The 26,202-nt window shown below is 41.1% G+C and overlaps 1 protein-coding gene across 10 annotated transcripts in view; it reads left to right on the forward strand.

Moving 5' to 3' along the window:
- ank2a (ankyrin 2a, neuronal) overlaps positions 1–26,202 on the forward strand; it is a 78,323-nt gene that overhangs the window by 10,963 nt on the left and 41,158 nt on the right. For 2 of the 10 annotated variants that reach the window (XM_030093549.1, XM_030093553.1), the window contains exons 2-28: positions 8,311–8,412; positions 15,573–15,671; positions 16,575–16,673; positions 16,768–16,866; positions 16,959–17,144; positions 17,436–17,459; positions 17,988–17,996; positions 18,426–18,524; positions 18,829–18,927; positions 19,038–19,136; positions 19,249–19,446; positions 19,586–19,684; positions 19,790–19,888; positions 20,035–20,133; positions 20,255–20,452; positions 20,559–20,657; positions 20,867–20,965; positions 21,116–21,313; positions 21,583–21,681; positions 22,454–22,552; positions 22,680–22,778; positions 22,891–22,989; positions 23,099–23,171; positions 23,979–24,105; positions 24,219–24,297; positions 24,381–24,484; positions 25,529–25,564. In XM_030093549.1, the coding sequence (XP_029949409.1) occupies positions 8,311–8,412; positions 15,573–15,671; positions 16,575–16,673; positions 16,768–16,866; positions 16,959–17,144; positions 17,436–17,459; positions 17,988–17,996; positions 18,426–18,524; positions 18,829–18,927; positions 19,038–19,136; positions 19,249–19,446; positions 19,586–19,684; positions 19,790–19,888; positions 20,035–20,133; positions 20,255–20,452; positions 20,559–20,657; positions 20,867–20,965; positions 21,116–21,313; positions 21,583–21,681; positions 22,454–22,552; positions 22,680–22,778; positions 22,891–22,989; positions 23,099–23,171; positions 23,979–24,105; positions 24,219–24,297; positions 24,381–24,484; positions 25,529–25,564 (2,819 nt within the window). The remainder of the gene's footprint in view (positions 1–8,310; positions 8,413–15,572; positions 15,672–16,574; positions 16,674–16,767; positions 16,867–16,958; positions 17,145–17,435; positions 17,460–17,987; positions 17,997–18,425; positions 18,525–18,828; positions 18,928–19,037; positions 19,137–19,248; positions 19,447–19,585; positions 19,685–19,789; positions 19,889–20,034; positions 20,134–20,254; positions 20,453–20,558; positions 20,658–20,866; positions 20,966–21,115; positions 21,314–21,582; positions 21,682–22,453; positions 22,553–22,679; positions 22,779–22,890; positions 22,990–23,098; positions 23,172–23,978; positions 24,106–24,218; positions 24,298–24,380; positions 24,485–25,528; positions 25,565–26,202) is intronic. The other 8 variants (XM_030093552.1, XM_030093554.1, XM_030093550.1 and 5 more) reach the window with 5 other exon arrangements.

The following is a 26,202-nucleotide window of genomic DNA, read 5'->3' on the forward strand; positions in this document are numbered from 1 at the left end:
CAGCGTTTCAGCTCCATTAGCAGTCAAATCATAAACAACAACGGTAGCAAAACAACCTGACAAGCAACAGCATAAACAAAGAAGGGCTTCATAAGCAGAGAGCAGTTAAAGGAACAAACCAGGTTCATTTACGAAAGCAGAATCTCTATCGTCACCATTATAAACGCCTGCTTTTTTGTTTAATTATTTATTTTTAGTCGATCATTTTACTGTCTGTCCCCCTGAGAGGAATTTGAAATGTGCAATCTGTTTATTTGATATTGAGGGTGAGGTCAGAAGGTCATAGGTTGAAGTGCAGGTCAGGGCTTTCTTTCTCTACGGAACTTGTATTTTCTCTGACTTTTTTGGAGGGGTGCCTCAATTTCCTCCAACAATACAAAAAAAACCCCCAAAAACAAACATGCACCACATGCAATCATATTGCCCATAGTTGTGTGATTTCCGTGTTTGCCCGATGATTTATTGGCGACTCGTCCGGGGCGTATCCTATTAATTAGCATGGATTGTCTCTGAAGAGGATGTGGCAGTAGAGAAGATGGATGGATGGATGTATATTGCCAGAAAATCAAACACAAATGACCAAACAATCCTCAGTTGTATTACACATGCAATATAAATTTCAACTTATTTTCATTATATCTCTCATCTGAAAACAAAAACACCTCGACAGAGACGACTTTTTGTTAAACTAATGCACATCAGACATGGAAAACAGTCAGCCCAGCATTGTAAGTGCTGGTTTACAATTAGGTCCGACAGAAGAGTGATTTTTTTAGTTTCAAACCTTTACTGTTCAGCGACCACCAGTGCGTGCCTCTTTGCACACAAGTGACTTATTTCGTGTTGAGTTGACAAATCTAATAAAATGGAGTCAAAACAGGAAACAGTCTTTCAAAAAGGAGCCACAGCTAATTTCTGTTCATCTGCTTGTCTTATTTTCTAACTTATAACAGCCTTACTTTCACATCCAAACGTGTGTGTCACTGTGTACGTAACGCAGTTTGAAGCAATTGAGCTGGGATGCATCTGCTGGCCTCTGTGTCTCCCATATCTGTCTATCACACTGCCCTAATGGACCAAATAAAAGCCTCTGGATCTATAAAATGGAGCGCAGACCATTTACCCCCCACCGACAGAAACATGAGCTCCCATCAGCTTTCTCTGGAGCCCTCTGCCAGGGTAATCTGACTCTTAAATGAACAAAACACACACTCCCACACAAACAGACACACACACACACACATAAACTATATTTGTCAGTTTATAATGCCTTCTCCTAATCTTCATTAGCCTCCCTGAGTAATCAATAAAAGTTACCGATCAGTTTTTGCTGATGCATAAGCACGGAACATCTGCGGCATTCTCACTGTGAGCGTACTATTTCTGGATCAACTTACATGCTGATCAATAATGATGTATTATGTCTGTTAAATGTGTAACTCTAGAAGTTAGACAGTGCAGTACTTTTATACTTTTACCAGTTTATTTATATCTCTTTGCGGTGTGGGATGTATTTTGTTATGAGGAGGTTTTGGTTTCTTTATCTTACAATCAGATTTGTAGGTTGGCTTTAAAAGACAATGTCGACCATGGAACTGAAGAGCTGAGATCCAGTGGTCCTGGACTTGATCTTGATTTTCCCAAATCTTTGTAAAATTAATATTTATTTACATCACATCTTTGTAATATAATTATGAAGTATTTATTAGCTTTACATAAAGAAAAAACAACCAGCCCTTAATTTTAGGTCAGCTGTATCATAAAATGAAAATATTATATTCAGCATTTGGCCATTTCTTAACACCGTAAATACTCAATGCTGTCATGGAACCAACTTTTTTTTTTTAATTAGTTTAAAAATCTATCACCTTTACAATAAAATACATTGATCTTTACACTTGGTACTCCTGTTTAAAAAAAATTATTTTACAATTATGATCACTGCATCATGTAACTTTTTTCTTATTCATTTGATTTTTTGGACCTTGTTCCCTTTCTCACCAGCAGATAGTGCTATAAGAGCACAATAGGGTCCCTGACATGTGGATTCTCTCCCACCGCAGCGCTGCCATTAATCCAAATGAAGCGCTCATGTTCAGAGCACTACAGTATGCAGAGTGATACAGCACTACTGCCTCATTCATGACTACTGGATCAAATCAGTGCTGCTGTTGATGGAGCCAGTGAAAACATATCAGGCTGAATGTGTGAACAGAAATAGAGGTGTGAGATAGCGTCCCCGTCCCCGGTGCTGAAATTTCAAACTCCTAACATTAGCCACATTGATGGTGAGAGACCTTGACATCCATCCGCCGGTGGCGAGCAAACGCACTCACATGCAGGAGCCGTCAAATTTTATTCCATCAGCCACCCGGAGTGACGATGCAGTGCAGTGGAGGTTCAGGGCCGACCCACTTTCCCCACGTGCAGAGGGAAGTCTGGAACCTCCAGGTGATTCGGAGCCACTGTGGGGTGGTTGACGGTCCCCCTGTGGACCGAGTGGTGTGGCCCGTCGTCTCTGCTGTCTCACTGAAGGACAGCCTGTACGCAAAATCTCCCATCTGCACTCCCTTTGATCTCTTTCCATCGGATTGTCCATAGTTATCATGATAAATTAACCTGTTTCTCCTCACTGCTTAATTTTTTTGAATGAGTGCAGATAAAGTATATAATTAATCAAACTCGAGTTTGAACTATTGCAACCGACAGCATCTCTCTCATCTCTAGTAGCTTCAGCCTTTAACTCAGAATCAGATGAAAGAAAGGACCCAGTAGTATTCCACCTTACTTTATGTAACTCTCTACAACTCTCCGTGCTCATCTCACCTCCAGTTCTTACTCATGAAACGTTTCCTCCCCTAAAATGATTTTTGCTCGGGACGGAGAGCGTTTTCTCAGCAAGAGGCAAAGTGTCTGTGACTGCGGCGGTCAATGGGCTGCTGGCGTGCAGCCTCCCTAAACCCCTTACACAATAAACACTCTCCTGTCGCCCTGTTTCACATACACACCAGCACTCACATGGAAGCACGTGCACGCACATGCACACACATGCACAGACACACACTCACATGCACACGCAATTTTTTTTTTTTTTTTTAGCAACATCTGTTCACATGGAATACAGTTCGCATGCACATCTGGACTGGGTCTTTCCCTGTGTGTGTGTGTGTGTGTGTGTGTGTGTGTGTGTGTGTGTGTGTGTGTGTGTGTGTGTGTGTGTGTGTGTGTGTGTGTGTGCGTGCGTGCGTGTGTGTTGAGGGTGTATTACTCTGTGAGGGGATATGTCACGAGTGGGTGGATGGATTTTACCCTGAACATTCATCAGCCGTTTTCAGTCATCGTCTCCTTTCATCTCTTCAGGACATGTGAATAGTTCTTCTTTTGTCACGTCTGGATGAGAGGACCTGTATTTTTGCTTTATTGTTTTTGAAGGAACGAGGGCCGATTCCTGATTCCTGAAGAAAATATCTGAAGGGGAAAAAAAGGATTTTGTTTTCGTTTTTTTCATTGTGATTTTCACCTGAGTATGGATAAATGATCGTACAAAGTTGAATATCAATTCCTGGATTGTTTAAAGCCAAATACTTGAAAACTATCTAAGAATTCCAACAGTAAGTTTGTTTTTTTTTTCTTGGAAACAAAGAATTTACAAGATAGAAGTTCACCAAGTCAAATTTTAGTGACCAGCAACATCATTTTGTAAGAAAGGTTAAAAAGTCGAAATCATGGCCCACGCTGCAGCCCACCTGAAGAAAGCCCGTGAGCTCGAGCTCCATCCAGAATACAGAGCTCTACAAAAAGCAAGGGAGAGGAGGAGACGGCAGCGAGAAAGAGCTGAGCGAAAGCGCCAGGTAAATCCTGCGTATGTTATTTAATGTGCATACTCTTGCAGTTCCATCACCATGAGCTCACGTGGACTCTTCACAAAAGGATGCTGGGAAGTTGTCCATCAGCGATGAACACTGTGTGAGTTTGTGCTGTGGGTGAAACACACATGTGGACGTTGCTGTGGATGGATATGTGTCAAGGGCAAACGCTGAAAGGCAGACTGTGGAAAAGACACTGATCACAGCAACAGTTAATGAATCGCTGGAGCCGCTCATGAGAAGCGTATTACACTGAAATAAAAGACTCCGGATCGCCATACATACAGTACACAAACATGGTTAGCCTGAGACGGAGTACAGTGTGTAATCCACTACCCTTCAATAGATGAAGGACTCCAGGTCAATCTACATAAATCCTGTACAGATACAGAGATTACATCTGCTTCTCAATCAATCCAATCTCTGGCTGCGTGGCGTACTTTGCTAACGAATGAACGGCACAGGCAGATGGTGAAATGGTGAAAACACACTCAAAACAAACGACGCACAAGTACGCTGACACACACCTGATTGCATCAGTGATGGCTGTGAGCGTGTGATAGCATGTGGAATCTGACAGGTCACGCTCTGCTACATTTCACACAAGTAACTTTAGACCAATATGGAGGCTAATGATCTTACCAGACTGCCACACTCCTGTGCAGCAGTCACTATTAAATGTTGATGTATTGATAATACTTTTAATTTAAGCATGCATTAAGATGTCATCACAACATATTTTACTACTTGTGAATTATTTCCACATAAAATAGATTACAGTATGTGAGTGGGCAATGTCTGTGAGAGAGCTTCAAAGACTCTAAGTTAAATATTATTTCTTAAAATTAGTGTGATTCAATTATGAAAGCTTTAACTGGTCTTATGTTGAAGGTTTTTTTTTTTCAATGAAAAAAGTTTTCTGTTTCTTAAATGTCGCCCGTAGTTTTCCTGGAGAGCTTGGCAAGCTCTGAGGTGTGTGTACATTCCTGTTTGAACCCAGCTGTCGTGCTCCCCGCCCGGGTCAGTCGCAGCACGGGGGGCTGGTGACTCGGTTAGATTGAGAATTGTGGGTACGGATCTCCGAGAACAGCTGAGACAGTGAGGGTTAAATGTTTATGGCTGCAGTTGTTACCTACACAGAGAGAGAGGAAGCGGTGGAGGGAAGGCAGGCAGGACTGGGCCTTGGCTACATCCATTAGGACGGAGCTGGAGGTGTGTGAGGCTGGGTGAAGGACTGAAGGAAACAGCAAGAGGATATACTGTATGTAGATGGTATTACTGGAGAAGGAAGTGAAAGTTGGAGTAATAAATATGCGCATATTGGATGCGTTGCAAGTTTCAATGTTGCATCCAGTAAAGTAGGATGGAAGGGCTCTGACGCGTAAGTGCTGCTACTGGACTTTGGCAAACCATCCCAGACCAGTGAGACAAGTGAGAAACGGTGTTATATAAGTGGGGAAATCCTCGTTTGGATGGTAACCATGGGCAATGCAGCATCGTGTAAGGCGTGTGGATCAGATAAAGCTCTAAAGGCCGGTGGAAGTGATAATGACCTGAATCAGCGCTCGGACCACTGCGAGGACAACTCTGCCGCAGACGATTCGCTGGTAAGACACCGTTCGGCTGCATTTATTGATACGGTGTTTCAGGGGAGCGTCCCCGCGCCGCAGCTGGAGTTTGTGTACATGTGGTGACGTCTCATGTGAGGGGCTTGACCCTTGACCCCATGGGGTGGCGTGGCCTCATTCCTGACATGCAGCGAGGAGATTGTGCTGAGTTCACGAGCTGACGTCCACTTGTGTCTGTCCGACATGTAGATGCATTAACCCCACTTAAAAGAGGTTAATACTTTGTCCACACTCTTATAAGTTAATAAAGCCACTCATACTTTGAATGAAGAATGGAAGATAAAGCTGTCTACAACCTGAAAGATGATAGTAGACAAGTTTTGTTTTTTTTTTTAATTTATTTACATTCTCTAATTATTGTTATTAATCAGAGGGTTAACTGGAAACTTTGACTTTGGTAAATATCTGGTAAATGAGAGATATGCTTCCGGAGTTTTGGGTTACAGATTCTGTTCTGTTGTTATGCGAAGCAGGATTTTAGCTGCTCAGTGCTTGGTGGTGTGTGGCGCTTCTTTGCTGGACTTTATGTTACACAAAATGTTCTCGTTTGATGAATTCTCTGGGTGCAGACAAGTCCGTTCATCATTTGGACTCTTTGACTGTTAGGCATTACTAGGAGTGTAACGGTATTTGTATTCGTCCCGTACCGTCACGGTACGGGGGTCACGGTTCGGCACACACAATCACACGACGAATACACCAGTGAGTAAAAAAAAAAAAAAAAAATTCCAACCTTAGATGGCGGTAATGAGCCTAAAAGCTGCCGGCAACCACCATTATCACAGAAGAAGAAGAAGTACAACAAGTAGGTCCAAACATGAACAAACAAAGAAGAAAGTACAAGCGGAATGAGAGCTGCAGCGTGTGGAGGAGCGGATTAAACGGGAGAGTATTTGTTCCGCGTGCGTTCCCTCTTAAGGCGTGACGTGTGACGTGCCAGTAAACGGGAAGCAGCACAGTCAAAAAACCAGCAGAGAACGCCACGGTGGTGGAAAAACACTTTTTTAATACAAAACCCCGACATAAAAAACATTGGAGAGGCGAGATGGAACCAAATCGCGCTACAGCGAGTTGTATAAAGAGCTCCATAGCAGAATACGAGCGATCGCCGGCTGGTGTTATGGATTAACTGGTTCCCGTGTTAACTAATGACAGCGGAGGTCTGTGTAAACACAGGCTGATTACAGCAGTTGTTAAAGTAAGACTCACAAAAGACTTCAAACGTATACACTCACTGTAACTGTCGATAGCCGAGGTTCGCTAGAACGATTAGATGTTTCAGTCATTATTGGTCACAAGTTAACACGGGCACCAGTTAATTCGAAACATCGGCATGCGGCGCAGAGCTCACACCGAGACGTGCCGCTCGGCGGTGCTGCGGTCAGGGGAGCAGCCGCTCCTTCAGCAGCATACCATGGAGATTTTGGGACATTATTTGAGCAGATATCAGCAGATAAACACTCTCTGCTTGGCGCTGAGGACTGCTGCTGCAGAGGGGAAGACCTGCAAGTTCCTCGTGAGACTTTGTGCGCATGTCACAGGGTCCTTGTAAACGAGGATTCATCGTGGATGCTTCGTATGCCTACATGAATACACTCGCGTTTAATACTATTGTTTACAATCGGATTGAAAAAACACCATGTAAACTGGGCCAATAATGTGTCGCATGGGAAAGCTTGGGAAAAATGTTCTGGTACATTTGTGAGCTTTTTTTACTTTTTCCCCACTGTACCGAAAAATGTACCGAACCGTGACCCTTACACCGAGGTACGTACCGTACCGTGGCTTTTGTGTACCGTTACACCCCTAGGCATTACTGATATGACAAATTTCTTCACCAGCGGGTATGAAATAATTTGTGTTACCATAATTGTACAATTTTTGTGAAATACTTCGAATTATTTGCACTTTTCTTTAAAACTTAAATTTTAAAATTCCAGATTTGTGCATATAAACAGAATTTTTTGAAACTCTGTCCCTTTTTTGGTGGTATGCATATTTACCAATCATTGAAACCTTCTTGGAATTGTAGTTATTTTTGGTGAAGGTTATAAAATAACACTATTTTTAAGAGACGTATATATGGTGACAGTAAGGTGAAGTTACAGCGAGATGCGGTGGCGGCGGTGGTCTCAGGTTGTCTTAAGGAATGTGTACAGTCGATACGGAGCCCTGCTCGGAGGAAAAGGCCATGTGGATCCTGCACTTCTTCTGTTACATCCTTTGAAGAGCAGTAAAACTAGGCCAACATTCTTGTGTGTATCAGTGCAAAGTTTGAAGCATTCACAGACACAATCATTAAAAGAATCCCAAAATACACTAAGCTTCTTTACATAAAATGTTTATCTATGTACGTGCCTGGATATTATGCATTCTTAAGGATAGCCTGAAGGAAATGATTCCACGTTAGTGTGATCATTCAGTGTAGTGATGAAAACTGTGTGTTGCAGCTGCTTTGTGCAGCCGTGATGTCTGATGGTTAAAATTAGAACAGCTTACTCAGACATTGATATCAGCAGTCTGACTCCTACAAAACCATCAAACATTTTCTGAACCCCCTATTTTAGTGTTTCGCAATAAATCATTATTTTAATGAAGACAATTCAGAGAAAAGGCTGAACAATGAGATAAGAAACCAATTAAACGATTAAAATTAAAAGTAACTGATTGTGTGTTTTTGAGGTACTCACTTTGTTTAAGCTGTGAAAAGTCATACATTTTCTGCTCTTGTCTTTTTATAACCCAGCATTACTCAAAGTAGATGCTTGTTTCCTGTTTCTAAAATCCCTTCCATGTCTGTTTGTGATTGTATTCAGTCTGACAGCAACACCAGTTTTCTCCGGGCTGCCAGAGCGGGAAATATCGACAAAGTCCTGGAATTCCTGAAAAATGGAGTCGACATCAGCACCTGTAACCAGGTAAGAAACTTCATAATCAGCTCAACAGACACTTCCACTGCTCCCTGATAAGACTTTTTGTGTTGTGTGTGAGGCATTTTGTTTTTCTAGGATGAAAATTGCTCAGTCAACTTTTTCATCCGTTGATCCAGCTCTCGTCTGTATTTGTATCTCCTGCACAGTGGCATGAAATTTAAATTAGACTGTTTCACCACTGGTAGTTATCAAAATCTGGAACTTTTTATTGAAATCATTATTATTGGATGTGGAATTTATGAACTCTGCTTATCCATCTTTAACTGGGACACTATTTTACCACAAAACAAAAGAGGCGTGTTTGATGTGAAACTGCTCCGGTGGTGCACAGATCGAGATAAACGGAGGTCATTCCAGTTTTATTGATCCTTTTCAGAAATGGACTTCGAAACAGTGTTTTCCCCTGGATTGAGCTGCCAGTTATTGACCTGGATGAGTGCCTGTTATGGGCCATCAGTGTTGCCAGAGGAAGTGCTGCTAGTTACTAGTTACTAAACCTTGAACTGCTCCCAACAGAGCGCCTTGCATCGAAGCGCTCGCCGTCAGTGTAGGAGTGAATGTAGCAGAAATAAAGTGGACTAATGATGCAGTGAACAGTGTAAAGTAAAAGAGCACTGTATGCATAGTTTTAATAACACATTTTTATTGTCAGAGGGGACAAGCAGAAAAAAAATCTGTTTTAATATTTGTCTTACACCAAAATGACTAAGCAAACAATAATTTACTCATTTTAATTTAATTTCTGTTGATTTTCTATTTTTACATTTGTCTATGTGTCATTTCCTCCGGTTTTATCGATTTGTTTGATCAATATTGTTCAAAAAGGAAAGAAAACAATCCAACAACTGAAAAATATTAAAGGCTATGTAAAGTTTTATGAAAGTTACATTTTCAGCAAGAAAATATTTTTTTCTGGGATCACAACAAATAAAAGGTTAATGCATTTTCTCATAAATTACATTAATGAGAAAATTCATTAATCTTTTATTTATATACATTACAAAATAGGATCAAACCTAAAATGATAGGTAAATGAAGTTAGGTCTCTTCAAGTGTTTTTCACATCCTTCAATAATTTCCATGATGTGCGCTCTCAAAGGTTTTCTGGCATTTGCAAGAAATAAGAGAAATGTTGCAGCAAACCAAAATTTCTAAGTAGTGAAATGTCCTAAAAAACAGATGCAAACAATGTATAGTCCAAATATATGTCTGTACAGTGTAGGGCTGTCAGAGTTAATTGCATTAATTGCGATAAATTAATGTAGGGATGACTAAGAATTCATTCTTTTAATTATGATTAAACACAATTCGACTTAGGACTTTTTTTCAGTTTGAAAACTGTATTTTTAACATAGACATTGTATTAAGTTGGTCCACATGGCACTTTATTTCAAAAGAAAACCCAACAAGGTCAAAAATGTAATTTTTTTCTCTGTGTTTGATTCCCAATCAAGACGCTCTGGTAAGAAATCAGTCGCTGCAGGAAGTCGTGACACTGAAACTTCAACAATTACTTTAAAATCAACTTTTAAACTTTTAAACTGATTGTTTGGACTGATTAATGCTTTAAGATATGGGCTGAAAATGACCTTAAAATGCAAAGCAGCATAGTTTAAAAAAAATGCAAGTCAAAGCAGGATTAATCGTGATTTTAAAAAATTAATCTTTTGACAGCCCGAGTACAGTGTTCAGTGAAGTGTTTTTTTCAAAGAGTAAAACCCTACGACATAATTATGTGGTCAAATACTTTACTTATTTTGCTCCTGTGAAATTACGCAGTCCCTGTTGTACATGAAGCTGTTATATCCTCTTCCTGCCAGATGACTTCAGTTCCGCTGTGTCATGGTGGGATGTTACGGATGAGAAGGCTCAGCAGAAATCCAGCAGGCCTCCTGTACAGCGTTATTACCCCCCTCACCGCTACAACAGCCTCCGTCTTCCTCCCTCTGCCACGCCCTTTTATCCCACCAATGTCAGCAGCGTTTCAGTGCTCCACGGCTCACTGGCAGCTGTTGTCACCCCCCCACACCCACCCCAGCCTGCATTCCACCATGGAGGGGGGGTAAAATACTTCCCCCCAACCGCTCTCTAAAACCTCCTGCTTGATCCATGTTAATATGATTGGTAGTGGTCACGAGGTAGCCTAAAGCAAGAGGGTGAGCAGAGATATTGTGTGTCGGCGCGTGTGTGTGTCACACACTCTGCAGTCTCACCGCCGTCTCTGTTTGATTATCCAGAAAATTGCCGGCAACTATTTATACATCGAACAACAATTGGCTGACGGACAGGAAGTAGAAGCGGCCCTCTCTGCCGTTTGTTGTCATGGGCACCGTGAGTTTTGTTGTGTGTATCAAGAGCAGAGCCCGATCACACTTCTGTGCACACTCACACTCACACACACACTTCCATCTCCTCCCTTGCAACAGGAGCGTCCTGCCCTTCATAGTATTTCTCAGCCGTCAGATGATACAATTTGAGACCTTGTCAGGTGACTTGAATGTGCCTGACATTTTCACATATATATATCCCAGAGATGTCTTCACTTAATACGTGCCTCTGTGTGCGTATGTCATGGACTCCAGTATGATATATGAAGATTACCACAGCAGTAATTTAGCTAATTTTACTCTTACCATTGTGTAATCACCAGTAAATAATAGCATTAGGAATATCCAACATGCAAAGATAAATTATCTAAGATTCATAGAAGCATTTATGTCTCCTTTTATCGGTCTTAGTCAGTGAGTGATAACATTCAACCAATGTTATGTCAGCTAATGTGTTCATCAGTCTGTGTGTGTGTGTATGTATATATATATATATATATATATATATATATATATATATATATATATATATATATATATATATATATATATATATATATATATATATATATATATATATATATATATATGTATATACATACACATACATGTATGTATATACATGTACATGTACATGTTGATTGTGACTCCACATGTTTTGAGGCATGCTCAAGATTACTCACATACACACACTCATTCTCATAAGTCCAGTTCTCTACGTTTGAGTGGCAGGCATGCAGTGAAAGCTGTGTCATTATGTTTTGTGTAGCTTGTCATGTCTTGATGGTCATAGGTTTATCACTTTTTAATAAACAAGTCGAATGTAAAACCTGCTGTTCCTCTTGTGAGCTTCAGGGGAGGGGGCATCCCCCGGAGGGGGTCAAACCAGCTCCAACATCATTGTCACATTCTAGTGAAGGTGTGTGGCCACATTTATAGACATGGAGCGGGGTCTTCCAGGGTAGCCTCAGCCTGAGCCGCCTTCACATAATACAATGGTTGAGAAACAGCAATAAGGAAATAAAAAGGACTCGTTTATGTGTGTTTCTCAAAACAGAATTTCTTTAACTGTACTTTTAGAGCTAAATTTAGCCTCTTAACATAAAACTTGTTGGCTTTCATGTTAGTATCTAGATCTAGATCATTCATGATCTACCAAGGCAGAACCTCTGGCCTGTTATAGCTTTTATGTGATTGTAGAAGAAACTACAGTCACTCAGTGATGAGTGTGATTAGGAACACTCCTGTCAAGGAAATGAGTGGATCAGGATCCATGGAAAAGCACTTTGATCGATTACAAAGCAATTAGTGTGTTCTGTCAGTATTGAGTCAGTGGAATCAATGGTCGGAGAGCCAAAGAGGACATAAGCTCATGTAAATTCGTGTTCATTAGTTGCAACGACTGCTTGGTCCTCCTGTCCTGCAGATTACACCCCTGTGTGTCCTTATCTTCATGAATTGCATTGTGTTTCATCAGTTGTTTGTCTATCTCTCTGTTTATATGTTTGCGAGTCACTGGGAAACCGTAGAACACAGTCATGCAGCGATTTGAGTGTTAACCACGGCGGTGCGCTCGTTAGTAACTGAAGAGTCATATCCTCGAAAGCAGCAACGGCGTGCAGAGGGCCGGAGTCCGATGCCAAAGGCTTAAGACTGTCCAAGTTGGTAGAAGAGAGGGCGGCAGAGATTTTACTACGAGTCCAACGAATGCGCCAGTCTGACTGTGCTTCTGAATGAAGCCAATAAAATGATTTATTTTCTTGTTAGATAGTCTGAGCTTCTCTTTTCCAGCATCAGGTCCTTGTGAATGTTAGAGTTTCAGCATGAGTGACTTTGATGGTACTTCATCTTGATTTCGCATGCGAGTGAGAGTGTGTGTAACTTGACATGTTTTGTTCCATGTCCCTACAATTAAAAGCCAGGGTTCCCCTCTAATCTCCCCAAATGCTAATCCTCGGTAAGTGATATTACTCTTTAATCTGAATGCATTTACAATATTTCCTCTTTTTCCTCTAACATTGATGCTCTGCTATAGATGATCTGAAAAAAAAAAAGAGAGAACCAAATAAATTTGACTGCTTATTTCACCATGTGTGATCATAATAAGGGCAGCGTTCAAATGAGCGGTAATTTTAATCTGTGCTGGAGTTTCGCTCCTGCCAGCAGCGAGCTGCAGACTGTCTCAGATCACTTTATCAGGCTACACGTCCATTAGCTAAATGAAGCTTTCAGTTACAGCCCAGCTCATAGGGAAAGGAGCTTTAGATCAGTTTGTTGTGGGTGTGTGTGTGTGCGTGCGTGCGTGCGTGCGTGCGTGCGTGCGTGCGTGCGTGCGTGCGTGCATGTGTGTGTGTTTCTGCTGTTTATTTTTTTGCAATGGTTTCAATGTGTTTAAACACTTTAATAAGATTGCATAATTTCTGCTGGTTCAGCGAGTTCTCCATTTCAGAAGAAACGAACGAACACGGCTGAAAAACTGAGTCTGTGCTGGATTAAATGTCAGCGGACAGCGTCTAGATGCCGTTTCATTTCTTCTCTCGGCAGCGCAGTCAAAATGTCACCGACTGACTGACTGACTGACCACACACTGATTTATAGTTCAGTGGAGTGATGGCATTAGAAGATTAGCTGCTGCCTCCTGACAGTGACGGACATTTTTCCATGTGAAAAGCACAGTTATCTCAAACTCCAAACACCTGGCATGAATATAGCTCACAAGAGATATAAAAAAAAAAAACAAGTAAAAGTTAATATTTTTTTAAGGTTTAGTTCAAATAGTAAAAATTCCACATATTACAGATCAAATATTTTAGATTTTATGGTTATTATTAGATTTATTAAACAACAAAAACTACATATGTTGAGTTTTTGTTGGGGGGTGTTTTTGGTTATCCGTCATCCAGAGAAGCTGGAGTTGATTGGAGGTGACTGTGGGTGAAGGCAGGTAACGCTGCGGACCGGCCACCAGGCTGTCAGCAAATTCAAAGGGACAATCACTCACACTCACACTGACTGGCATTTTCAGATACATCAATTTGCCTCATGTAAATTTTGGGTTTTGTGGGAAGAAAGTGGAAAAGTCAGGGGGGAAAAAAAAATCCCATGCATGCACTAGGAGACCATGCAAACTCTGCAGAGAAAGTCCCCCGTATCTTGACATAAAACTTACTACATTTTCTTTGAGAGGTGAGAGAGAAAGTCTAAAATGCATTTTCTCAAATCGACACAGAAGAGAACAGATGGAAGATAACTGGCGACTGTACACGGAGAAAGTGAAATTCAGTTATATTCACTTCTGTTTCTTTTTGTATTAAAATAGAAGCATAATTCCCTTCATTCATATATTTGTATTGAGGAAAATGCCAATTGAAGGCAGTGCCTTTTTTGAGAATTTTATTTTCAGTACTATTGCATCACTTCTGCCTTTTAAAGTCATACAGTATCAAATATAACTCGCCCAGACTCTCACTCACATCCTTTGGCCTGGTAGGAATGCCCTCTTTTTCTTTTTTCCTCTTTGAAAGGTTGACATTTTCAGCAGCCTGTAAATATGAGTATCCATGTTTGTGTGTGTTTGTGTCCTACATACCCTCTATGACTGTGCAGAAACATGACACCCGCTTGGCTGTTTGGCATTTCGCAACGTAGAGAGCGAGAGTGTGTGTGTGTGTGTGTGTGTGTGTGTGTGTGTGTGTGTGTGTGTGTGTGTGTGTGTGTGTGTGTGTGTGTGTGTGTGTGTGTGTGTGTGTGATAGAGGTATTGGCAAAGTAGCAGCTCCTCTCTTCCATCAGTGCCAGGGGTCTTCAGAGTTGGAAGGCACAGCTCCTCTCTGTAATCCATCTGACTGAGCCTGGGAGGGTGGAGGGTGGAAGAAGACAGCAGACAAACCGAAGGAAGTTGGATCTAAACCAGGAGGGTAGTCAACAGACTGGATGGAGCTCCATCACCTTTAAATTGACTTGGAGAGCCGCTGACGAAGGACAACAGATAGAAAACAGACTGACTGAAGTGTGGTGGAAATATAAAGACGTACCATGTGAAAAGGATTGAGTTTTTTTGGAAAAAGGAAAAGGATCCGAAGGATAAAAGCAAAGGCAGAATTTAAGGCACTCTGTTAGTTTGGGTTTTTTTGAAGGGAAACGGTGAAGAATGGATGAACTTGAGGAAGACGAGGTGAATCATTCTTTCCAGTGTTTCTATTTCTTCATCTCACATGAGATAAATGTGCATGTGTGTGATGGAACTGTTGTTTTGTGAATACTTACAGAATGAATTTTGAATATTCTCTCTCCTGTGCTGATGAAACCTGTTGACGGTTCATGACTCTGAGGATTTTGATTAAAAAAAACAAAAAAAAAAGTGTACTGAAAATTAGCACAACATAAAATGTGATTTTTTTTTCTCCCGTTATTCATACTGATGCGGTTTTTATGTCCTTGACTTCATTATACTTGTGATTTGAGTCGTGTTGTGAAAAATGCTCACAAAAGTTACCAAAAAGTTCATGTGATGAAGAGAACAATGTGATATGTTACAGTTGCAGCTTGGATTATTTTCTCACACCTTTGCATATATATATGTTCAATTCCCTACAGTGAACACACACAACCTGTGTGAGATACCGCTTGCCTGCATTCACTGCAAAAGATAGCTCAAATGTAGTTGTTGCAGCCATTCCTTGTAGTCATAACCTTCTGTTATGTAACGCTGCTACATACATGTCACTATAGGTCTGTGATCTGTAGCTTGTAATTGCATGCCCACCTTGCTGTTATGCAATATTTGCTTTATCCAAAGTGTTCTTCGTTGCGTCTGCAGAATGGACTCAATGCTTTGCACCTGGCAGCTAAAGAGGGACACACGGATTTAGTGGAGGAGCTGCTGCAGAGAGGAGCTCCTGTGGACTCCTCCACCAAGGTACTCACACAAAGGGGCTTCAGTGGTCAGATGGAGGAAACTTATTATGAATTTTGCACACTATATAAAATCACCTTTTCACTGCTGAATTACACGATTTGATTCATAACACTACAAATCAAAGACATGAAGACAAAGAAAACTAGCTCTATTGTTTTTATTCTTCTCTGTTTGTGTATAATATGAAATTACATTCCCTGATTTATGGACAGTCAGCAGTTGCTTGTGTAGTTTGCAAAGGGAAGCTTTGCTGCTTATGGAAAAATTGACAGACACACACAGGTAAAAAACTTTGTGTTGGTGAAACTCAGTCTACAGTTCAGGTCATCGGAGTTTCGCATGATCAGGTTTTAATGTTTATCATTAGTGTTTCATTGTTATTTTCATTACTGTGCTGAAGCTACTGTCTTGGCCAGAGCTCCCATGAAAAAAAAAAAAGATTTTTACGAGACTAGAATTCCATGTAAAAAGAGCTGCGATACTTTATTCAGTCTGTGAACATTTGTGAATCCCACTTGTTTTTCAATAATTCAGGTATGACATGAAAACTACATTTTTTCACAGATTTAGTACGAACGTAAACAGAACTAAAGGAATGAGTGTGAGGCTGTTGGATAATGCATGACAAGTCGTCAGCGATCCGACTCCGCATCGGCCTTAACAGCTAAGAAAACAGGCGACATGAGAGCCGTCACCATGCTGCTCGTGTCCTTGGAGCCACATGAGAGTCTTCTTCTGTATTAATCATTATACTTCAAGTCCTTAAAAATGAAACAGATTTGAGTTGAAAACATTGCGTAACAGAACGTAGCATAATGTGTTTTAAAGGAGAAGATGTTGAACACTCACAGACAACAGGCTGGTGATTCTAACCCTGTTTTTTCCTGTTTGCTTTTTGAGTAGAAAGGGAACACCGCCCTCCATATAGCCTCTCTTGCTGGACAAAAGGAAGTAGTCAGACTGTTGGTGAAGAGAGGAGCGGACGTCAATGCTCAGTCACAGGTGAACGCGATCAAAAGAACAAAAATAGAGAGTGATATGTTACTTTATTATTTATGAGCACACATATATGACCTGCATACGTTCGCCTCCACAGAATGGATTCACCCCACTCTACATGGCCGCGCAGGAGAATCACTTGGAGGTTGTGCGATACCTGTTGGAAAATGAAGGAAACCAAAGCATTGCAACAGAAGTATGTTTCTATACCGGCTCTTGATTTTCTGTTATCTGTAACTTCCTTTCATTTTACCCATCGGGTTTGACCGTTGCTTTCTGCTCCTCCAGGATGGCTTCACGCCGCTTGCTATCGCCCTCCAGCAGGGCCACAACTCAATTGTCTCCCTGTTGTTGGAGCACGACACCAAGGGGAAGGTCCGCCTGCCGGCCCTGCACATCGCCGCCCGCAAGGACGACACCAAGTCGGCTGCACTGCTGCTGCAGAACGACCACAACGCCGACGTCCAGTCCAAGGTGAGAGAGGACAAACTAACAAACAAATATGTTGGAGTGAATCCTGAAGAATGGTGAAAAAGTCATATTAAAAAGTTTATTTTCATTGATGACTTGCATGTCTGTAGAAGAATTAAACCATCAGAGAAGTCTTAAAACCCAGCCTTGTGTCCGTCCATGTCTTTAGTTTTTGTTTTCGGACCGTGTGACCTTGTTACCTTACCCCGTGTTGTATATTGAATGTTGTGATAACTCCTTTCCCTAACAATCCTGGACCTATCCTTCCCTTCTCTCTCTATGCATACTAACCAGATGATGGTCAATAGAACCACAGAGGTACACCGACTCACCACATCCTCATTTCAGTCAATTTTTCTTCTCTCACTGCTGACCATCTCTTTCAGCTCTCCTGTCTTGATCTTACCTTATTTAATGGGGATTTTTCTGACACAGGAAAAGCCTGTATGTCAGAATTATATACCATTAATATCGATGCATGGAGCTGACTATGCTGTACTACACACTGCATGGCTGACAGGAAAGCACAGTGTGGTTTATGAATAATTCCCTGGGGATGCTAGTTTTTTCAGTTTAACTACAGATGACTTGTCTTGAGTTTGTTTTTTTATGTTTAAAGTGATGAATAATTCTTTATTAGGTATCGTTGGTGTTATAGATTGCTATACTTGAGAAAAAGCCTGATGGATTCAATACATTTTAATTCTTTGTTGATTGCTCAGTTTCTCTGCATTACCCATAGCATGTGTCTTTTTAAGCATGGTGATATTATTGTTTTTCCTCTCTGAAACATGTTGATTTTTAAGTTAACTTTGTTTCTTAATCAAATTGCACCCTGTCTAACAGAATGGGAAGGTAAGGAGTAAACCAACTTACAGCTGTGTACTGTAGATATTTAGCTTCTATATAAATGTCCATTCGTCTGTCTAAGCAGATACACGTAGTTGCGAGTCTACATGTGCTCTGTGTATTTGAGTTTTGTTTGTTTATTGTTTAGGTATTTTTTTCCCTCCTGACTTCAATATCAAATACAAAGCATTTTTGATTTTCTTCCTCACAGTCTAGACATTTTAAGCAGGCATGGTGAAATTAGAAGCTTTTTGCATGCGTTGCGTATTGCATGTACTATTTTGGACTACAGTGATTTTTCTGCCTGTTTGTACAACACTGTCTTTTTCCAGCATGCGGCCTCATCAGTACAGTCACATTTCTTTCTTTCCTTCTTGTGTCCCTCCATCTCTTGTTTCGTTGCCTCTCACTCTGTCCCCCGTCTGTCTCAAACAGAGCGGTTTCACCCCGCTGCACATCGCAGCTCACTATGGGAACGTGAACGTCTCCACCCTGTTGCTGAACAGAGGAGCCGCCGTCGACTTCACGGCCAGGGTAGAGCCTCAGTTCTGCCTCTCAGCATGAACAGAGACTTTTGTTTCTTTCATACCGGTTCTGACACAGGACTTTCCAGTCTCGGTCCAATAACATAGAAGATAATCTATCAAACATTAGATATCTTTCTACATGTTTTCCTTTCAACTCTTATGTAAGTTCCTGTGATTGCCCTTTTATAAAAGAAGAATTAAATGAATACCATAAATACCACATAATAATAAACAAGAATTCCTTATATTTTGTAGGACTTCCCACAGTATTTAAAGCGCACTTTGTTTTCTTTATTTGTCTGCTTTCTCAGAATGCAATAACACCTCTTCATGTGGCCTCCAAGAGAGGCAACACCAACATGGTGGCCCTGCTGTTGGACCGCGGAGCTCAGATAGACGCTAAAACAAGGGTGAGATGCTTTCTTAAAACCTTTTGCTGTAAGGATTCATCTGTCAACATGGGCAAACCTCGAGTATAAACGTGTGTGTCTTTGTTGTGATATGTGTAATTGTGTCACAGGACGGTCTGACGCCTCTGCACTGCGCAGCCAGGAGTGGACACGACCCAGCCGTGGAGATCTTGCTGGAGAGAGGAGCCCCCATCTTAGCCAGAACCAAGGTCAGCTATCATCGTAATTCTCCAGTTCAGATGTTGTACATTTTCCACAGGTAGTGCTTGTACTCGGGTGTCCGTGGTGTTAATGCGCTCCTGTGTTTTGCCCCCTCTACAGAATGGGTTGTCCCCGCTGCACATGTCGGCTCAGGGGGACCACATCGAGTGTGTGAAGCTGCTGTTGCAACACAAGGCGCCCGTTGATGACGTGACCCTGGACTACCTCACGGCGCTTCATGTCGCAGCTCACTGTGGACATTACAGAGTCACCAAGCTCCTCCTGGACAAGAAGGCGAATCCCAACGCCAGAGCGCTGGTACGGACTGTGACGGAAACCACCGGAGCACCAAAATAAGCATTTCCATAGATTTATACACAAATACAGACACTCAAAAATAAATGTCTGTAAAATAAAAAAAATAGAAATATGTGACTTCTGCTGTTCTTCACATCAGAATGGCTTCACCCCTCTCCACATCGCTTGTAAGAAGAACAGAGTGAAGGTGATGGAGCTGCTGGTCAAATATGGTGCATCTATACAAGCGATAACAGAGGTGAGGTTTTTTTTTTGTGTGTGAAATGTCTCAGTGATTCATTTTTCTGATTCCCAATGAATACACACTTAACACTTGTGTTCTTATATATATCTCTTATTTCAGTCTGGTCTGACACCCATCCATGTAGCCGCTTTCATGGGTCACCTCAACATTGTTCTACTCCTGCTGCAGAATGGAGCCTCTCCGGATGTTCGTAACATTGTGAGTGTAGATTTGGTCGGCTCAGTGCTCATGCAGTGACAAAAAAAAAAAAACAACTTTTCTGTAAATGCCTGCATTTATTCTTACATTTTGTTAATATCTAATGTAGTCACTAAATGCTGAAGTCCTCTGTCTGTGTATGTCAGCGTGGTGAGACTGCGCTGCACATGGCAGCACGAGCTGGTCAGATGGAAGTAGTCCGCTGTTTGCTGAGAAACGGAGCCTTAGTGGACGCCATGGCCAGAGTGAGTCAAAGTGACACTCATGGCTCATGTTTCCTTCATTACTTTTGACAACAGGAGATCTGTTGTTTCTTTTTTTGTTGTTGTTTTAAGTATAACCACACTTTTCATATGTTGATCACAGGAAGACCAAACTCCCCTTCATATTTCATCCCGTTTGGGGAAGACGGATATCGTCCAGCTGCTGCTGCAGCACATGGCCCATCCAGATGCCGCCACCACCAACGGCTACACTCCTCTGCACATTTCAGCCAGAGAGGGCCAAGTGGAGACGGCCGCCGTGCTGCTGGAGGCCGGAGCCTCACACTCAATGGCCACCAAGGTGAGCAGAGATGCTGCAGGATAGAACTGAGGAGATGAGATCACACAAGTTCAGGCATTAAAATAAAAGGTTGGATTTGTTTGTTTGGTTTTTTTAATCCCTACAGAAAGGATTCACTCCGCTTCATGTAGCAGCCAAATATGGAAGCCTCGATGTAGCAAAACTCCTCCTTCAACGTAAAGCTCTTCCTGATGATGCCGGCAAGGTGAACTGAAAACTGAAAAAGACACAGATTCTCAAGCAGGATTTTCTTCTGTACATGAGAAGAATTCTGCAATATTTATGAAGCAGACTCCTTTGCAGAGTGAAATAATACTTTACATCATAAGTATATCACATAAAAGTGACTTCTACATGAATATTAGAACTGTATGATGTATCATCGTAGACATTCAGTCCCGTTTCGCCTTACAGAATGGCCTAACTCCATTACATGTGGCAGCTCATTATGACAACCAGGAGGTGGCTCTGCTGCTGCTGGATAAAGGAGCATCACCTCACGCCACTGCAAAGGTTACACTCCAGCTTCTCTCACCGGTGTTTTAATGAAACACATTGTGCTATTAGTTTCTCTAAACTTTGAACAAAACTTTAATAAACTCTCGCTGATTGATTTCAAATCCTCATCACTGTGTTTGAGTGTTTTCCTTCCTCCCTCTCCAGAATGGCTACACTCCTCTTCACATCGCGGCCAAAAAGAACCAGACCAACATTGCGTTAGCGCTGCTGCAGTATGGAGCAGAAACCAATGTTCTGACCAAACAGGGAGTCAGTCCGCTGCACCTGGCGGCCCAGGAGGGACACACCGAGATGACCAACCTGCTGCTGGGCAAAGGAGCACATGTCAACACCGCCACCAAAGTCAGTCAAACCTTTTTTTTTTCCATCATATTTGCATCATTTTAGTCAATTTCTTTTTGCTTTCATATTATTCGACTGCAAAACAGACATTCAGATGATGCAACAGTGATTCAGTAACCTTTAAGTAAAAGGTTCTGGATGTATTGTGTGATTGTATTTAAATTTAAGCTTCACACAAATAATAGACATACACCAGCTGTTACAAAGTAGTCATGGCATACACACACACACACACACATTCTAATGCAGCTGTGTTTTCCGTGTTACAGAGCGGACTGACTCCAATGCATCTCGCTGCCCAAGAAGACAGAGTCAACACTGCGGAAGTGCTGGCCAAACATGATGCCAACTTGGACCAGCAGACTAAAGTACAAACAAATATACCATTACACAGAGACAGGAAAAAACATTGTCACTAACCAGAAAAATTCTGATGGCAGAAAATAATTAGAAAGGCTTTCCTTTACTTTATTACCTCAATTGTTAATGTCAGATGTACTTTCATTCTAATTCATCATATCTGCCACCTAGTGGTCTTTTGGAAGCACAATGTCATGATCGTTTTTACATCATGTTGTATATTCAGGCGATTTCTTAATTGATTATTTTAACCCTAAGGAGAAAGATATTCCCCGGGAGCGAGTCGGGGGAGTTTGAATCCATTTTTATAGGTTTTTGGATATTTTTTACTTAAACACATCAGGCAGCCCACTAACTGTTAATACAGGATGCAATCCCTGAATACAGACTCGAGTAAGCGGGTAAATGAGCTTGGGTGATTCACAGAAACTGCAATTAAGAAAGGAAGTATGGATGAGGATGTGAGAGGAAGGGGGTCCAGAAATTAAAGAGGAAGTTCAAGAAAGGAACTTTTGATGGTGAGGCTGGGTATAGTGGTGAGGATGTAAAAAAAAATAATAAAAGGATTACAGATTTTCAGACAAAAAGGCAAAAGTCAAGAAGTAATATCTCGGTGGACAGTAGAAGTTCAGCAACAAAGGCCCGGTGTCTCTGCTGCAGCAGGTGGAGGCAGCAGTCAGCGCAGATATGTGTGTGGCATTTCGCCGTGGTCATCGCCTTTTTAAAGTAACAATCTTGTTTGTGTTGCTCTTATTTCCTGTGTTCTTTTCTATTCTTCAGCTTGGATACACCCCTCTGATTGTGGCCTGTCACTATGGAAATGTCAAGATGGTTAACTTCCTGTTACAGCAAGGTGCCAGCGTCAATGCCAAAACCAAGGTAACAATTCAAATCAGTTCAACTCAGAACTGCAATTTCTAGATTCTTCAAAGCAATTAAAGCCTAATAGATTAAGAAAAGATGAAATAAATAATGTTTTAAATATTTTGTTTTGTTTTTTTTGCAGAATGGTTATACACCACTTCACCAGGCAGCACAACAAGGGAATACACACATAATCAATGTTCTGCTGCAACACGGGGCCAAGCCAAATACTACTACAGTGGTAAGACAGGAAATGGCACTTCGATTTACTCTGGCTTCTCTCCCAATATTTTCTCTAAAAGAAATATAGTTTTTTGTTGGGGTGTTAAATGTTTGGTCCTTCACTCGTTCAGAATGGAAACACTGCTCTGTCAATCGCCAAACGTCTGGGTTACATCTCTGTGGTCGACACGCTGAAGGTTGTCACCGAAGAGGTCATCACTACCACCACGGTAAATGCAGGATAACTTTTTTATCTTTGTTATCACTTGAAAACAAATTTAACCCGCTTTTTAATTCTTTATTGTGTTTTTTTGTGACTGTATCCATGTGTTGTCTCAGACGATTACAGAGAAACATAAGCTCAATGTTCCAGAAACTATGACGGAGATCCTTGATGTGTCTGATGAAGAAGGTGAGTCGTTTCAAACACCGAAGAAACAGACAGAAAAAAAAGGAAAACAAACAGAGATTGCCATGTTATGGACGTGATGTCGAGCTTATTGTTTTATGTCCAAAAAATGGAATATATTTAGGCTGCTCCAATCATCAAACCTGCTGTTTTAGGTGATAATCACGCTTTGTAACGATTGGTTTTAAAACTATATTTTTCATAGCTCTGAGACTGGATGATGAGCCATTGTCTGAGATGTGTGTGCTGCTAGAAGGTACTGCATAGAGTCGGCCATTTGCTCGCAGCTTATCTCGTATTACATTTGCTTTTTGTGAAAAATACAAAAAGTGACCATTTTGCCTCACTTTTTGTTCTCAGTTTGTATTAACTGCACAGCGAGACCAATAGGTTTGTGTTTGGTTGCGTGGACTCAATAGTATGTTTCACATCAGGGCCTTTTTTCTTCTAATACCTCTTGATTCCAAGTGTATTTACAGGGTAACCTGGATTTAGCGGAATGTTTCTTAATAACAGCAATTGGTGAAAACTAACAGCATGAAGGTTTTCCACGACATGGGATTGTTACGATAATTATGTTGTCATTTCAGATGGAAGAATGCAGTATTTTATTGGTGCATCCATGTAAAACAACAGTGCCACAATGCTATTAAACCTTTTCAGTCCAAACAGACTTTATTGAATACTTACAAAATTTAATACCCTTTTTTTAAACATATATTAATTTGTAGCTAAGCCATATTAAATTAACTGCCCGTGAGAGGAGTAGGAATCTGGCTCTGGTCTGTAAACTGTCCCATCTGTCTCCAGGTGAGGACACGATGACTGGTGATGGAGGAGAGTATCTGCGAGCCGAGGACCTGCGGGAGCTGGGAGACGACTCTCTGCCGGGACACTATCTGGATGGTTTTAGCTACATGAGCCACAACCTGGACAGGTCTCAAACAACATTCACACATTCTCTTCTAACAGATGGTTGATATAAATGACAGAACATGAGGGTGGTTGAATGAAAAAAAGTTTCTAAACTGCATTTTGTTTGTTCAACAGGCCCCAGCACACCCCCATTCACCAAAGTTTTCACCAAAGAGAAGGTGTTCTCATTGAAGATATGCTGTCAAGCCATCAGGTATGAATAAAGCATAAGAACATTGAGGGTGAACTTTTACTCAAAGTATTCTTCCTGACATGGTGTTGTTTATTGGTCCGTAGGTGTCAGCGTTGTCAAGGGAGAATGAGAAAGACTCGTTTCGCCTGAGCTGGGGCGCTGAGCACCTTGATAATGTGGTGCTGTCGTCCAGCCTGCTGCACTCTGGGTACACAGCCGCTAACATATTCACACATAAACATACACTCTGTTGCCTCACTGCATCCAAATGCTTCAAATTCCTTCTCCTAAATATACACAAACAAACAGCGAGTTGTTTCTAATAGTTGTTTCAAGTATCTTGAAATAGTTTGGGAATTTGGTCAACATCGGACTAGACCAAGCCTTGCCTTTTTATCAAAATCCATCAGGACTTAAAGCAATATTCCAGCACCTGGGCAGATTCTAGGTCAAAGGTAAGCAATCGCGATTGAAAAAAGATGTAGGTCTGGAAGGTTTCACCTTTCTCTGCTTAAATGTATCAGACTGCCATGAGTGGCACATGATTCGACTATCTGCAGAGTTTCACAATGCCTCAGTCAGTAAACTGAGATGAGTAAAAGCAGGAAGCCAATGACAATATACGGTTCTGTGGCCTTCCTGGACCAGAAGCACCCATTTCTGTTTCATGTTACATTTTACATTATAAAATATTCTTCTTTATACAGAAATCTACAAAAAATGTTAGCAATTTTTTGAGGGTACATGTCTTTTGCTCAGATCAGAGGTTTGTGTTCAACATTGTGCAAGTTGTGTGTTCAGACTACGCAGACATATTTAAGTGCATTTACTATTTTGATTCCATCATTATTCATTACTGTTGCAGATTTACTTTGAGCCCTGCATAAACAAAGGCAATATCAGGGTTAGGAACTTACCCGAGCACATCCCTGGCTGTCGCGTGGCATAAGCACTAACACAGAGCCCCAAAGTCTGTTTTTTTTTCCAGCACATTTTGAAATTTTACGTTTTTCAATAAATTTTTAATAAATCACTCCAAATTTTTCTTTCATATTTTTTCGCACATCTTCAATTCTGTATTTTCTTCTTTCCTTTCTCTCTCTTTACTTCTGTGTGACCTGGTTTGTCTCACTATTATCATTCTTTATTCTCTCTTTGTCTTTATGTTGACTCTCTGGTTGCTTCTTTGTGCCTTCCGCCTGTGTTTGTGATCGTGTTCGTGTTTGTGTGTCTTGTTGTTTTCTGCTTCTAGCCGTTCCTCTCCATGCCTAGACCATGACAACAGCAGGTGATTGTCTTTTCTTTGGATGATTTGTTCTTCTCTTTGTGCTCTTACGTTTGTTTTTTCTGCACTTATTAAATGGCCTACCCCTTCCCTTCCTGTTTTGCCGCATGATTTCATGACGCATGATTTTTACAGAGGTTAATGTTTCCTCACCAAGAAATGATATAATCAAGATTTTTTTTCTATTCTTAATGCAAGTTTGGCTCTATTATACGAGGGTGTGATGATATGAATTTATAGTACTGTATAGTTCTGTTTGCAGTGCACAGCTGAGTAATAGTGATTTAAACAGAGAGGAGTGCACCAAGTGCAGTAAAGAACTTTTTCTTTTTCTTTTTTGTGGGGGGGATGGGGGGTAAAATGATCACAAATTAATTTAGAACATTTCAGAATGGAATAATTTCAAAGTTTATCCTGCACTTATCAGCAAACAAATACCTGTTTGTTGTGCCCTGAGTAGATTTTCTGCATCAGAACAAAATATGAGGCTGCCGAGAAATGTATATGTCCTTAGCTTGATGTTTGACCTTCTTCAAATAGTTTATTACAAATATTTCAATGAGTACACATTAATGCCATGATGAATAGGTTAATACATGCTTTGACTAAAAACCTGATGGTTGGTCGTGTCTATGAAATGT

Source organism: Salarias fasciatus, chromosome 6, assembly GCF_902148845.1.
Source record: "Salarias fasciatus chromosome 6, fSalaFa1.1, whole genome shotgun sequence".
Classification (NCBI taxonomy): domain Eukaryota; kingdom Metazoa; phylum Chordata; class Actinopteri; order Blenniiformes; family Blenniidae; genus Salarias; species Salarias fasciatus.